This window comes from Colletotrichum costaricense (assembly GCF_030867565.1).
Source record: "Colletotrichum costaricense strain IMI 309622 chromosome Unknown Scaffold_4.1, whole genome shotgun sequence".
Classification (NCBI taxonomy): Eukaryota; Fungi; Ascomycota; class Sordariomycetes; order Glomerellales; family Glomerellaceae; genus Colletotrichum; species Colletotrichum costaricense.
Window position 1 is genome coordinate 1,408,851 of NW_026848233.1, and position 14,749 is coordinate 1,423,599.

The 14,749-nt window shown below is 54.4% G+C and overlaps 5 protein-coding genes across 5 annotated transcripts; 3 read left to right on the top strand and 2 right to left on the bottom strand.

Moving 5' to 3' along the window:
• Positions 1-40: 40 nt before the first annotated feature.
• CCOS01_04514 (uncharacterized protein) lies at positions 41-1,725 on the top strand (the record flags this gene model as incomplete). Its single annotated transcript, XM_060452695.1, has 2 exons — positions 41-686; positions 737-1,725. The coding sequence occupies 2 exons, from the start codon at positions 41-43 to the stop codon at positions 1,723-1,725; spliced, it is 1,635 nt and encodes a 544-aa protein (XP_060316653.1).
• Positions 1,726-2,014: 289 nt separating this feature from the next.
• Positions 2,015-3,577, bottom strand: CCOS01_04515 (TfdA family Taurine catabolism dioxygenase TauD; the record flags this gene model as incomplete). Its single annotated transcript, XM_060452696.1, has 5 exons — positions 2,015-2,319; positions 2,421-2,625; positions 2,812-3,048; positions 3,115-3,209; positions 3,268-3,577. The coding sequence occupies 5 exons, from the start codon at positions 3,575-3,577 to the stop codon at positions 2,015-2,017; spliced, it is 1,152 nt and encodes a 383-aa protein (XP_060316654.1).
• A 1,305-nt stretch (positions 3,578-4,882) lies between these two features.
• Positions 4,883-6,758, top strand: CCOS01_04516 (major facilitator superfamily transporter; the record flags this gene model as incomplete). The annotated part of the gene is made up of 5 exons (XM_060452697.1): positions 4,883-5,125; positions 5,180-5,275; positions 5,334-5,712; positions 5,776-5,807; positions 5,898-6,758. The coding sequence occupies 5 exons, from the start codon at positions 4,883-4,885 to the stop codon at positions 6,756-6,758; spliced, it is 1,611 nt and encodes a 536-aa protein (XP_060316655.1).
• A 1,203-nt stretch (positions 6,759-7,961) lies between these two features.
• CCOS01_04517 (fungal specific transcription factor) lies at positions 7,962-10,267 on the top strand (the record flags this gene model as incomplete). Its single annotated transcript, XM_060452698.1, has 3 exons — positions 7,962-8,914; positions 8,970-9,474; positions 9,548-10,267. 3 exons carry the CDS (start codon positions 7,962-7,964, stop codon positions 10,265-10,267), a joined length of 2,178 nt encoding a protein of 725 aa, XP_060316656.1.
• Positions 10,268-10,703: 436 nt separating this feature from the next.
• On the bottom strand, positions 10,704-12,809 carry CCOS01_04518 (alpha amylase; the record flags this gene model as incomplete). The annotated part of the gene is made up of 5 exons (XM_060452699.1): positions 10,704-11,217; positions 11,289-11,627; positions 11,713-12,115; positions 12,227-12,494; positions 12,576-12,809. The coding sequence occupies 5 exons, from the start codon at positions 12,807-12,809 to the stop codon at positions 10,704-10,706; spliced, it is 1,758 nt and encodes a 585-aa protein (XP_060316657.1).
• Positions 12,810-14,749: the final 1,940 nt, after the last annotated feature.

The following is a 14,749-nucleotide window of genomic DNA, read 5'->3' on the forward strand; positions in this document are numbered from 1 at the left end:
GCTGCGTTAGGCATCATTGTAAGGCATATTCAGTGTCAACATGCCCCCAAAGCAGGCAACGATGCAGAGGCGAGCTGGTCTTGCGAGAGACAACCGCGTTCGGCCTTTATTGTCACAGGTTAATGGCCAGCGACGGATATCAGTCGCCGACGACAGACCGGTAGACCGGCCACCTGATGACTCTGATGATGAGATTACCGATCCAGAACCTTGCAGGGGATCAATCCCTTCGAATGCCATGCCAAGCTCAAAAGAGGCGTCTCGGGTCTTTTCGAGTACAAAACCAGCTTCAGACTCTGATGATGATCAGAGTGCCTGGTCATCTCGCGCCGACATGGCTCGACCTTATTTCGGCTCATCGAAGAGAGGAAAGGAGCAGAGCAAGATGTGGAGCGCTTCCCAGGAAAGCTCTCAAGGACAAGCGCAATACGAAGGCTCTCAGGGCTCTTTCTCTACAACACGTGGCAGCAAGAGAAACTCACCAGACGGCGGAGCACTTAGTCCAGAATCTAAGGTAACAAAGGCACGGAAGATCGGCCTTGACGACGAGAAAGAGGCCAAAAGATTACTAGTACGGAAGAAGAGCTATGGTCGAGGCGAAAACAGCAGAGGGCGTATCAGACCTCCCACAAAGTCAAAACCGAAGTCATCGCAGGAGAGGCCGATATCCAAGCTAGGAAGAGAAGGTTTGTTGTACATTGGTTTCAAAGCTATGGGGTTACTAACCATTGATCAGCTGCCGCGCCCAAGATGGTGCAGCCGTCTTTCAAAGCCTACGATGACGACCCATTTGACCAGTTCTTTAGCCAGACACCTCCAAAACGCATCATTGAGCCCGCGGCCACGTTTTTATCCTCTCCTCACGCTTCTGCTCATCCTGTTATGAAGCATGTATCTCTCAGTCCTCATTCGTCACCAAAGCGAAAAGCTAAGGCCGAGTTCAAACTTCCATCAGCTTCCTTACCTGAGTCTCTGCAGAGTCCAACGAATGCGCGCTCACAGCTTCGCAATCTAGAGTCAAGTCCTGAGTCTGATTTGAAGAAGACGAGGAAATTCTCGTTTGAATCCTCGGACTTGTCAGACTTGGACAGCGATCTCAAGCAGCTTGTAGAGGCACGTTGCCCCATGTGTAATGAGATTGTCGATGAGAAGTTGCTGCACGATTTCTCCAAGGGTGCCCGTCTGCACATCCGAAAGCAGATTCAGTTCTGCCGACTGCACAAAAAGAAGTCTGCTGAAAAGGCTTGGGATGCTCGGGGCTACCCCAAGATCGACTGGGAGGGACTTGATACTCGAATTGCTACTCACTATAGCTTTCTTGGAAAGATTATCAACGGCGGATCTTCTCACTTTGGTGATTTGCTGCTTGACAAGGTCAAGGAGGGCAAGAACCGGACCTTGCTCAAGGCAGAAGATAGCTTGACGCCTGGCTATTACGGCCCGCGGGGCCTTCGTGCATTCTCAGAGCACATTATCGGTCGCTTTTCATCGATTCTGAGAGAACGAGCCGTCGACGATCGGCTGATATCGTCGCGTGGTTATTCTAGCTATGTGGAGGCAGTGTTGGTCCCGGAATTGGCAGTGCTGTTGATATCTGATGATATGGTAGTGGAAGCCGAGGAAGCAAGAAGCATACTCGGGGACAGCAAGTGGATTGGAGACTTGCTTCACGAAGATAATGGCGATACTGTAGATCAACTCAGCGATGATGAGAAAGAGGGGTGATGACAGAAGGGCTTTTTGAGCGAGAATGGCAGCCAGGGGCAATGCGATGGAATCGCTAGCATGTGGTGGTTGACTGATATTCATAGCATCATGAAGCAGGTTACCTTATGCCATAGCAAGTATGCAATGGATGATTCTTCCAACAATGTTTCGTAGTGCCGTGTCTTCCACATAATGCTAATAAACTTTAATTCGTCAAAGGCCTAATACAAATTTCCATCTCAAAACTACCAAAAACCCCAACGCCATTCGTGATCCAAAACTTTTTTTCGTCGAAAACGCCCTTTCTTCACAGTCCCAACGCCTCCCGTCTACCTGTGCTGTTCAGATCGAGATACGGCGCCTCGCCCAACGACGCAACACGGTCGCCGGCCCTGGCCTCGACGTAGTCGTAGGTGGCGCAGTGCCACATGCTCCTGTTGTCCCAGATGGCGAGGTCGTTCTGGCGCCACTTGAAGCGGACCTGGGCGTCGTGGTTCTGGGTGACGAGGTTGAAGAGGTAGGCGAGGAGGACGTCGGACTCGTCCTTTGTGACGCCGTTGATGCGCTTGGTGAAGCCCTTGTTCACGTAGACGGACTTCCATCCCGTTACGGCTGAAGGGGGTAGGTTTCTTAGCTTGAGGTTCTAGACTTTTTTTTTTTGGAATGCTTTTGACTAGGGGTGGAGTGATGTGATAGACGGGGATTACACTTACGGTTGGTACGGATCACGGGGTGGATGGACTTGAGCTCGGAGCCCTTGTTCAGCGGCGAGCCGCGGAGGCCTTCTCGGAGGGGGTTACCCAGCCTGCGGGCCTCGTCGTGGAAGAATGTGGCGTCGTGGGTGGCCGTCAGCCCTTCGAGGAACTTCTGCATGGGCGGGGAGAGTCTGTCGTAGATCTCATATCCAGAAGCCCATAGCTGCGAGTTCACCCAGTTAGCCGGGCAAGGTTCCACCTCTCATCTGCAATGCAACTGCAAGGGTATGATGGCGAGCAAAGCAAGCAATCAAGTGAGCAAGGGGGAGGACACGGGTGGTTCCAGCCAGGCTTTTCAGGGGAAGAGAGGTGAGATGGGGAACGGGGACGCGGTTGGTTTGGGACTTACAGTGTCACCACCGGTGGCGGGAAGGGTGTGGATCTTGAGCATTGCGTAGTCCGAGGGGACCTGCTCGAAAGAGATGTCGGTGTGCCAGCCGGCGCTGGCGAAGCGGCTGACATCGCTCAGTTGGTGGGTGAGGCCGCCGCCCTTCTTCTGTTTCTCGCTGCTGATGACGCTGATTTGGTCACCGAGCTCGCTACCTTCTTCTGTCAGGGGGTGGATGTGAAGGCCTGATGATTCGGGCTATTTCTCGGATCAGGTTAGGGAGCTGAGTTACAAGTTGGGTTGAAGTTGTTGATTTTCACTTACACACCCGGCAAGCTCTGTGAGACGGAGGCAGAAATCCTTCATTTGGGTGGGCGTCACATCCTGGTCCCTCAAGAAGACGACACCACGCTGAGAAACTATGCCATCTATTAGCACATGGCTTGACATACATAGAGAGGTGGAGGATAAACTCACTTGTGACGGCCAAATCTCTAATGACCTGGTCGTCCGCCTTGAGGAGGTCAACAACCTGCAGGCCCTCATACTCACGTCCGATGACAGGGGTGATGTCTGCGTTCTTGAAGTTGTCCAGAGAACCGGAGTAGACGAGCGGCTTGCTCAAGCGGGGGCGAGCAGCCGAGTTTCCACCAACAATGTTGGAACCGGTAGAGACTGCGGAAGGCATGTCGTTGTTGTTATTGTTGCTGATGATCTTTTGTGATTTCACGGGGTGTGAGGTGGTATAGTCTGTTGATGCAGGGCGCTTGAGAGTGTCGTCGATCATGTTTTGTTTGGGGGTGTGTGAGGTAAGATCTGATAAGCGAAAGGGAAGATTTATGAGCGAGATATATGGCTAGATTTTATGTCCGGAGCACCCGTTATGTCTTGTCACTCTCCACGTACGTTGTCATAAGGAGGGAGAGTATTGTTCCCCTTTTTTCTTCTGTATGTTTTCAAAGCGAGATCGGGGAGTGACCAGTAATGTGAAATGGGGTGAGGAGGGAAAGAAGATCGTCAGACGTTTTCTCCAACGAGGATGGCTTCCCCTTGGTCGGGTGGCAGGTATTACGGAGTACTAAGAGACTCAGAGTCCTCATCGTTACGGAGGCTCCCGACAGGTGGGCGATGGCGCAATCGCAAAGCTTCCTAATTCGGCGAAGTCTGTCAGCCGTGGCCAATCAGCGGAGTGGGGGCACCTCAGGCACCCCCTCCGGAGACAACACTCGGCCATCTAACCTCCCACACACACACACCTCCCCCCTCTCCTGCTCTGCCTCATAGTCTCAAAACTCGCAGTCCTCGTCGGAGAATCTTTCGGACTTGAAAACGGACGCGGCAGCATCACGTCTTTGCTCTGGGCACATTGGCTACCGGGGCTACCTTGCCCATTGGCATATTTGCTCCGTTCCTTGTCACAAGCCTTTCTTGTCGACACCCTCCACATGGGCACAAGCAAAACAGAAAACACGAATGAAACCCCCATTGAACGTGAAGTCGTCGTTCGCCAGAGAAAAGGGCAGATGACATGTAGTCAAAACTATGTTGACAATGACATCGCCCGTTGGCCAAGACACGTTGCCAGGGGGTGTCGTTCCGAGAGCCCGGGGTTTTAATCGGTAGGCGGAGAATTCTGGGGTAAGGTTTTTTATTTGGAGAAACCAACTCTCACTTCTCCGGCTAGGCCATCCGGACCCGGTCGCTATCAGCAGCAGCAGAAAAGTTGTCAACACCATCTTTTCTCTCTCGCCCTTGGCCCCCTTGTCCGACCACATGGTTCACCTCCACTAGTATGTGGGTTCCTTCGAAGACGCAAGACCGAGCATAGATGTCGTGAGCCATGATCTGCTAGCCTCAATCAGACATATCAGAAGTTTGAGGAACGACTATTAAGTTGAGCATCAAGAACGTCTCCGTTCTTGAGACTGGAGCTTCGTGTCGATCACCGTCAGTTTACGCTACCTTTTTGTTTCCCTTTTTCTTCGCAAGCGAAACCTCGGGCAAGTGTGTGTGCTCCGGCCTCCACCTCACTTCTTGCTTACACGAGCTCTCTCGCCTGAACCAAGCGACGGCAGCAGTAGCAACAGCAAAGATGGCCGACGTCGAGCCCACCGCGCGGAAAACAGCCAGCGACAGCGGGAAGGACGCCGTATCCATATACCAGGACTCGGACGCGCCTGTCATCGGTCGCGAGAATCTGTCTGACCTCGTACCGCCGCATGAGTCTTATGAAGGAAAGCACAGATGGGATCCCGCCGCGACCTGGACAGAGGCTGAGGAGAGGAAGGTGGTTCGCATCACCGACATCAAGTTGCTGACGATGCTGTGTATCATGGTATGCGAAGCCACTTTGAGGTCATGAGAAGCTATTTTGCTAATATCAAACCAGTTCTTTGGCCTGCAATTGGACAGAGGAAACTTGAGCAATGCTCTGGCAGATGATTTCCTCAAAGACCTGAAGCTCAGCAGTGACGACTACAACAACGTACGTTCTGGCAGTCTGCCTCTTTGACTATCACAATTGCTAACATACGCTCTTGTAGGGAACCACAATTCAGCTGGTGTGCTTCCTGGCCGCCGAGTTCCCCGTCCAGTTCCTCACCAAGCGCTTCGGTTTCAAGTACGTTCTGCCGACCATGATGATGATGTGGGGAACCGTCTCCTGGACACAGGCCTGGATCACGACCCGCGCCGGCTTCTACGTGACGAGAGCCCTCATCGGCGCCTGCGAGGGTGGCTTCATTCCTGGTACTATTCTCTTCGCGACCTACTTTTACACATCAAAGGAGCTGTCCGTTCGACTGGCCGTGTTTTGGTCCACGCTTAATGTTGCACGAGTCATCTCGGCTCTGCTGGCGGCGGGTATCCTCAAGATGCGCGGCATTGGTGGACACACAGGCTGGTTCTGGCTCTTCCTGTTGGGTATGTGATCTGCTCCCTCGCCTTTTCGTCTCTTGTGTGTCTTGTCGCTGACTAGCCGCTCAGAGGGTCTCCTGACTTGTGTTTTGGCTGTCATGGTATGTCTGCCCGCGTTTCTTCCCCGCTTTCTCTCTTCCGAGGTATGGTGATTCGAAATGATTCCCCCCACTGACCCCATGTTGTTACAGGCATTCCTCTGGCTCCCCGCCTCCCCGACGAACACTACGACGGTCCTCTGGAGAAAACCATGGTACACAGAGAGACAGGAGGTCATCATGATCAACCGCATCCTCCGCGACGACCCCGCAAAGGGCCTCACTGCGCTGAAGGAGCCCATGACGTTCAAGGACATCAAGAACGCATGGCTCGACCCCTCCATGTGGGGCCTGTACCTCATCGGCCTCGTCGCCTACATTCCGGCCACGCCCGTCCAGGCGTATTTGACGCTCACCCTCCGCCGCCTGGGTTTCACGACGTTCAACGCCAACATGCTCACGGTGCCCTCGGCCGTGCTGCAAATCATTACGATGCTCACGCTGGCCTTTAGCAGCGACTACTTCAAGGAGCGAGCGTTCCACTGCATCTTTGGCGAGCTCTGGATCATGCCCCTGCTCATCACCCTCCTCACGCTGCCCGACGGTGGACGCGAATGGAGCCGATTTTCGGTTATTACGCTCATCTCTGGCTACCCTTACTTCCACCCAATCGTTTCATCGTGGATCTCGGAGAACACGTTCGACGTCAAGAAGCGCGCCATCTCGGCAGCGACGTACAACGTCATTGTGCAGATCGGGTCCCTCGCTGGATCCCAAATCTACCGCGCCTACGATGCGCCGTACTACAAGCGCGGCAACACGGTCTGCGTGTCGATTTGCGCCTTTAGTCTCGTTGTGTTCCTGGTCCACCGTCAAGTTCTTGTGCTGCTGAACAAGCGCAAGGCGCGGGTGTGGGACGCCATGTCCAACGAGGAGCGGCTGGCGTACCAGAGTGATGCGGCGGCGCGCGAACAGGACGGAAACAAGCGTCTGGATTTCAGATTTGTGTACTAGGAGGGTAATCATGCCATATGCATTGTATGCGTCTATGCATGAGTATAGCTCGAGGACAATATTTAAAAAGTTGATGGGCGATATAAGTTTGGATACCAGTCCATGAAAAGGACAAGATTATAACTAATAAAGATGGTAGAGACCAAAATGATGAGAACAAGGTACTACCATGCATGCGCTAGGAGGCATTATAATTTTCTTCAACTAATCACATTACCTTATGCGCAATATGTCCGCATTGCACTCCCAATCAGGTCAATTGATAATTATAACATCGTGCTACCTAGTGTTCTTGGTAGAAAGATGCATATTCTCGTTCGTTTTGTTCGCTTGAATTTCGAGATACCTCTCTACGTACCTACACTTAGGTAATAATGGATGGACGCTGATTGGCCCCGTGTGACATCCCGGGCTGGACCAAATCGCTGGGAGGTCGGCGGCCCGGACAGCGGTCAAGGACATTACCGCAGTGAGAGGCCGAATTTGCGGGGAAATACAGCGCCAAGGTCCCTTAACGGGCGCCACCTGTCGACCCCAAGCCCCCCTCAAGCGGACTGAAGCGTGTCAAGCTGCAGGGAGGCAGGCACGGCGGAAGGTCCACAGCTCCCCTGATCGGCTTAGCGTAGCGAGCACACCATCGGTCGTCGACTCCACCCTGCGCATCTCAGACGTCCGCAGATGCTCTCCCATCCCCATTTTTTTTTTGGTCCAACCTTTCCGTGCCTCTCTCAGTAACCTCGAGACGTGTAGGCGCCGGTGACAGCTTTCTCTCTGCCTCGATTCGAATCAAGCAAGGAACGCCAGTTTTTTACTCAGACTATGCCAGAGTCGCCTGACCCTCGCAGCCTTGCTTTGTAATACCTGCGGATAGCCTCACTCGTACCTCATACCCTTACGTGCTTGTCACCTCGCTTACCCACTTACGCCCCTACGAACTACGGATACACGGTCTTGGTCAAGCCCAGCCTGCCGGGAACCTGGGGACCCGTTTCTTCTGGTGCAAGTGACAGACTTCACAACACCCGCCCTCACACAACTTGCATACATCCACGACTTTGACGTATTACCTGGCGAATCCCCAAAAAGAAAGTCAGTCCACGGCAGGTGCGAGCTGCCATGACACGGCACAAGTAGGATAGCAGGGCCGACGTTGTTCTCCCCCTCCCCCCTTTCCGTCCTCTCTCCGTCTCTTTCGCGGAGACAATGTCATCCGGGCGCAAGATTGGCAAAAGAGCTTGTGACGCCTGCAAGATCCGCAAGATCAAATGCACAGAGGTCCCGCCCTGTGATGGCTGCGTCGCCATCGGGACATCATGCACCTTCAACAAGGTCCCTGCCACTAGGGGCCCACGGAACCTGAGGGCGAAGACGATACGCCAGATTGCCCAGGCCCAGAAGGAGGGCTCTGCTGCTGCTAGAACTGCTGGTGCTTCTGCTTCTTCTTCTGCCCCCGCTGGCACCACCGGTGCCGCCGGTTCTGCATCCTCCGTCTCACCTACCGGTGATGGGGCTTCCGCTTCAACCCCGGCTGTTGCCGCCGCCTCTTCGGGCGTTCCATCCTCATCCCGGTCCCCATCGTCCTCCGAGGGAGGATCATCCGAGGCCACTGGGAGCGCCGCGAGTGGGCAACGACTCGTCCGACAGGACAATGCCCTCCAGCCGCAAAGGACGCCCAGCGCATCACTGGTTTTGAGGTTGTGTATCTACCGCCTGCGTCTCTTCCCCGTCTGGCCCATCATTGCAGTCGAAGACATCATGGCCTCGCTGTCCCGCGATGCTGACGACCTCGAATCATACGTCTTGGCCAACGCCGTGGGAGCTGCCACCATTGCCCAGCTCAAGCTGGCCACGACTGACAACGACGACCCGGCGACGGCAGGTTCGATGGAGGCCGAGTGCCAGCGGTCGAGAATGGTGCTCCAGGAACGCGAGGGAGGCCCGCCTATGAACCTCAACTGGTTGAGGACATCCTTCTTCCTCCACGTCTATCACGAGAACCAGCAGCCCGGAGGGGCCAAGTCGCTTCTCTACCTCCGAGAGGCCATCACCATTGCTCAAATCATGGGATTGCACAAGGAGTCGTCGTACGTGGCTCTGCCCTTGGCGGAGCAGCAGATGCGGAGGAGGACACTTTGGCTACTATTTGTCACGGAAAGGTTTGTTCTACCCCTGAAGATTCTCCATCGAGCTGCTTTCTGACAAAAATGGCAGAGGCGTGGCCATGCTTCACAAGTTGCCTGTCGCGCTCAAGTCCAACACCCGTTTTCCGTCCTTAGACGGTTCAGGGGTTGGCGAGGATGAAGGCCACATTCTACCTGCTTTCAAAAAGTTAGCCGACCTCTTCTGGATATTCGATCAGAGCGGCGCCTTTGACATCCTCCAGAACTCAGACGACGAGGACGCCCTGTGGTCCATGGCGGACGGCCTGCAAACGGCTAGTAGAGCGTGTCTCGATGTCGTGCAGCAGAAACTTCAGCAAATTCCCCTGGACTCTGATGCCAGCAACGATGTCCAGCGAGCTGACATCGTTGTGACGCGTCAATGGATGCAGGCCGTGTTGTGGAAAGTCACTATGAACCATGGCCGCGCTTGGTCTTCCAACAGCAATAACAACACTGTCACCTCGTTATCTCACCCCATCCAGATCGCCAAGGAGTTTCTCCAGTTGATTTCACAACTTCCCAGTACGGCCATTGAAGCCCATGGCCCCGGAATCGTAAGGCCCCATACCGGACAAATATACATATATAGGTTTATATCGTTTTTCCCTTTACTAATTTGACTACCAGGAGTTCAAAATCTACGAGATTGCCAGCGCAGTGACGGATGCCGTGGCGAACAACTTTCGTCTTCCTCGCACCTCCACCGACGGCCCAAGAGACATTCTCCTCCAGCTGCAGCGGGTCCTTGCCTCGTGTCGCGGCGGCAATAAAGCCCTCTTGGAGATGCTCTGCGCCCGCATAGCTGAGGTCCAGGACGGTCCGCTGCTGATCATGAACAGGAGCCCGACGTCGAGGATCCAGGAGGTCGACGATGACCAGTGGCGGGATGACGGGAATCATGCTGCTGCTGCTGCGGCGGCGGCGGCAAACGGCCAGGCAGACATGTTTGCACCCATCAACGGCGTATCTCAGACCTATGGACAACCATCTCACTCCAACTTTTCACCAATGTTTGATAAAGATGGTACCTCCGCGCAGGGCATGACCAACGGCAACACAGTACCTCTGTCACCTCAGCGGCAGGGCATCGGCAGAACCCCCGTCTGGGATCAATCCACCAGCCAGATGGGGTCCGGCGCCCCCCATGACCTAATTGATCAGCTGCAGCACTTTGACGGCTCCTTCAACACCGTCGAGTCCAACGGCACGCTCGATATGCTCTTTGCCAATGGGGCGTTGTGGGACAACGTCGCAAACGACGATTGGATGGCGTCGGTGCAGGGGAATCCGGGCGTGTTCAACAGCCCGACGCAGTCTCCGGCCAATTTGCAGAGGACGTATGAGTAGCAAACTACCGTTCTGGGCTGTTTTATGATTTGTGGCCGTTGAGGATGCTTGTGGGTCAGAAGAAATCGTTTACGAGCCGTAAGAGTTGATGGTACATATGGGCAAGCACTCGACTTGAAGTGACACAAATGCCTACGTCTTGGCCAAGACTGAAGCACGAACTCTGGCGTTCAGGCGTCAAAGGAGAGAATCATGAGCGTGGTTTCCGAATCCCTAGGTAAGCTGTCATCCTCATTTGGCCTCTCCATCATCTGGATCTATCTCTGACTACCCACCAGATCAAAAGCCGTGACATGATGATAAGCAGTCTCAAAAAAGCACAAGTACGTCTGTAAGGAGAACGCAAAAATAGTAAACGCAAAAATAGTACTCCAGATTTTTGTCTACATTCTATAATTTAGTTTTTATACCCAACCGCTTCCAACAATCAAAAACACTAGGCCAGAAGCACAACCGCTCCCTCGTACGGTCCAAACTCGACCTTGCCCCCACTGAAATCTTCCGCCGTCTTGCCGCCGTTGGAAACAAGCACCTCCTTGACGCTCTCCGCCTTCAGTCCCTCCCAACTTACCGTCCCGCTCGAAAAGTTGCACGCCACGACCGCCACGGCGCCGTCCTCGGCCCGCCGCGCGTACGCCACGATCTTCTCGTTCTTCTCGTCCACGAGGGCGAAGTCGCCGTAGACAAAGATGTCGAGGTACCGCTTGCGCGTCGCGAGGACCGTCTTCCAGAAGCTGAAGACGGAGGCCGAGTCCGAGACCTGCGCGGCGACGTTGATCTCCGTGTGGTTCGGGTGCACCGTCATCCACGGGGTTGCCTGGGGTGTCGTGAAGCCTGCGTTGGGGGCGGCGGTCCACTGCATTGGTGTGCGGGCGTTGTCGCGGGATTTCTTCTGGTATTGGGATTTGAGGAATTTGAGGTATTCCTTGTCTTTGGAGTCCTTGTGCAAGCTGGTTGCGGGGGAGATTGTCAGCATTGCATCATTCTTTGCGCAGCCTAACATTTACGACCGTATACTCACTTCCAGTGGTTCAGACAGTCAATGTCCTTGTACTCCTCCATCGGCCACTCCTTGGGCACGTTGACCATGCCGATCTCCTGGCCCTGGTAAACAAAGGGCGTGCCGGCCTGGAGGGCCTGGAACATGGCGACGGCTTTTGCGCTGTCGACGCGGCGCTGCGGCGCGTCGTTTGCGAAGCGGCTGACGGAGCGCGGCTGGTCGTGGTTCTCGAGGTACAGCGCGTTCCAGCCGTCGTTGTCGTACATGAAGCGCTGCCACTTGTTGGCGATGCCCTTGAGCTCCGCGAGGTCCCATTCTTTGGCGGAGAATTTGCCGTGGGGGCCGATGTCGATGTCGACGCTGGAAGGGGGGAGGAGATGCTTGTTAGTTGTCCTGCCGATAGTGGATGGGCAAAATAGGGGTAAAAGGCGGGTTGGATACTCACAATTCAAAATGGAAAATCATGCTCAGCTCCCCGCGATCGCCGTTCACGCTCTTGATCACCTCGTTCAGGTCCCTCACGCAGGGCATCTCCCCGACGCTGAAGGCGTCGTACTCGTGCAGGATGGCGCCCAGCTCCTTGAGGTACTCGTGCAGCCTGGGCCCGGCCGAGTAGAGCTCGGAACCGGGCAGGACCTCTTGCTTGGAGTCGGGGAAGTCCTGGGGCTTGCTGACGAAGTTGATGACGTCGAGGCGGAAGCCGTCGGCGCCCTTGTCGAGCCAGAAGCGCATGATGTCGTGGACGGCGGCGCGGACTTTGGGGTTCTCCCAGTTGAGGTCGGGTTGTTGGCGGGCGAAGAGGCGGAGGTAGTATTCGTCTGTTGCTTCGTCGTATTCCCACGCGCTGCCTGTATGTAGACGTCCGATGTTAGTTGAATTTTCCCGTCATCTTCGAGTAGGCGGGTTCAACAAGCTTTCCAGAGCCTTGAGGAAGTATGGGATGGCCTGAGAGAACTAACCCTGGAAATGGGAGGCCCAGTTGTTGGGAGGCTGGCGGTTGCCCTGGGCGTCGTACTTTGGCTTGCGCCAGATGTACCAGTCGCGGTAGGGGCTGTTCTTTGAGCTGCGCGACTGCTTGAACCACTCGTGCTGGTCGCTGGTGTGGTTGACGACGAGGTCGAGGACGAGCTTCATGCCGCGCTCGTGGAGCTTGTCCTTGAGGGCGTCGACGTCGGCGACGGTGCCGTAGGGCTCGTGGATCTTTTTGTAGTTGCTGATGTCGTAGCCCTGGTGCACGTTTTGTTGGTCAGTTCATCCGTCCGAGTTTATGAAATGTCTTTTCAAGAGTACGGCCTGCCAGAAACTCACCATGTCGATCTGGGGACTCTCAAAGATGGGGCACAACCACACGATGTCGACGCCGAGGGACTTGAAGTGGTCGACGCGGTCGATGATGCCCTTGAGGTCGCCCACGCCCGAGCCGGTCGAGTCCTGGAACGAGGCCGGGTAGACTTGGTATACGGAGCTCTCCTTCCACCACTTGCGAAGCTGTCTCTTGGGGGGACGCCCGCCCGCGCTCTCCGCGACGACATAGCGTGCCATTGTGGGCGGAAACTTGTGTGTATTGTAGGTTTTACGGTGAGAAGTAGTGTGGAATTGTTGGATAATTCGAAGCTTTCGAGAGTAGAAAGCTGTGATGCCGGTTCGGGGTCGTTTGCGTAGCTGTTTTGGAATACACGCAATGCGGCAACGGACTTTGAGAAACGAACAGCGTCTGGTAATATAAGAACAAAGAGGTCTACGTCTTATACAATTTGAAAGAGCTGCAAAGACAAGAGCGAGCAGAGACTCCTTTAAGAGATTCAAAGTTCAGGCTCTCCGGTAAGAGGGCGGGGGGTTGGTTAGCGGTTTGGTAATAGGAGCTTGGTCCGTTGGCGGGGGAGGAGGGCTTTGCAAAGAGTTTCTGCGAGTAAAGACTGGTCGCGGTGACCAATTGGAAGAATTTGGAGATGGGAAAGTGTTGGCTTGGACGAAGCTGAGTAAGGCGGACAAGCCAATGTTCAGCCAAACACGAGACACAAAAAGACGGCGCGTGGGCTGGTTGTACTTGGTAAGGTAGTAGGGAAGAGATGATCGGCGGGTTGTTGCAGCCAAATTTCAGGTACTTGGGATCCCTTTTGCGTGGGGAATGGGTTGATAATTACCGACCCGACACTTGGGGACCACGGGAGAATTCGAGCGAGAAAAGCGAGCGAGAAAGGGACGAATGACGAGAGGGAATGGGCTTTCTGGAGACTCTCTCTCACTTCCCCCGTCGGGTCTTCCCCGAATCGGAGGTTGAATGCAGCTGCCCCTCCATCGAACCCGTCTCCGTCATGCGGGGTAACTTTTTGGCTGCCCCAAGGGCTGGGCTACATGCTCTGTACAGTAAAGTTGCGGAGGTTCCGCCCTGTTTGCAGGTACCTCGACTTATACTTGTATATGGGTGAGACGGATGTACACGTTTGAGCATAAAGGCACCTATTGAGCAGACGTTCCCTTACGTTACTACCTTACCTATTCAAGAAACAAGAAAACATGTAAGAGTATGATGATCTCTCAAGCAGGTACAGCCGCAGACGCGCGGGAGATGTTCAGGAAGCAGTTTGCATTAATGCCGTTACGTTGTGTCGTGTTGCAGGTTGAGAAGATCAACCCTCCCATTGTGTAACTGCGCCTGCGTTGAAAGCAAAGAGGTGTGGTGTGGTAGTGCTGGGTTCCTCCCAAGTGGATGGATGTGTGTGTGTTACCCAGTGCCCCGCCGGCGGTGCTGGCCCACCGTCCACACGAGCAGCCCCCGACCCCGTCCCCGAGATTTTTGCCGGGTCCACCGATTCTACAGGGGTTCATTCGGGATCCGGAGCCTTAGGATCGTAGTGGGAATAGGCCGGACTTGCGGAGGCTTCACAAAGCCCAGCGACTTGTAGTTCACGGAGAGCACGCCGATAATATGTAGAATGATGCAGAGTGCTCTATATCATTGTTCATGCATTTTCTCTCTTGTAAGTGGCATGAAATGGCAACACTGACGGCTCATAAACATCATATCAAGTACTTCGAAGTACGTCAAATGGTGGTCAGATGGCTTTGTCGTATCGGAATATTCTTGTGACAAAGTGAGTATTAGCTGGACCAATTTGATAGTAGTAGGTAGGCTCTTGTAAGCCTTCGACGTTCATCTATGAATATCCCAATCTGCCAAAAGCTAGTATATCAACGAGAGCTCGGCACCATCGGCAGTCACGGCAAGCACAAGCCTGTTGCCATTTCGACAAAGCTCTTCTCCAACTCTCAGCGGGATCATGAATTATTACACACTCCTGGCCCCGTCTTCCAGGGTCCGGAATTCTCATCGCGACGGAGGCTACTCCCGGAGCCGGGCTGGGCTGGCCCGTCAGACTGCCACAACCGCCTCCAACTTCTCTAGCGATGTTGATGGTGGTACAACTTGCTCTATTCAGCAGTCATTCAAGCGGACATCTCGATGGTCACCGCGGTGCAGC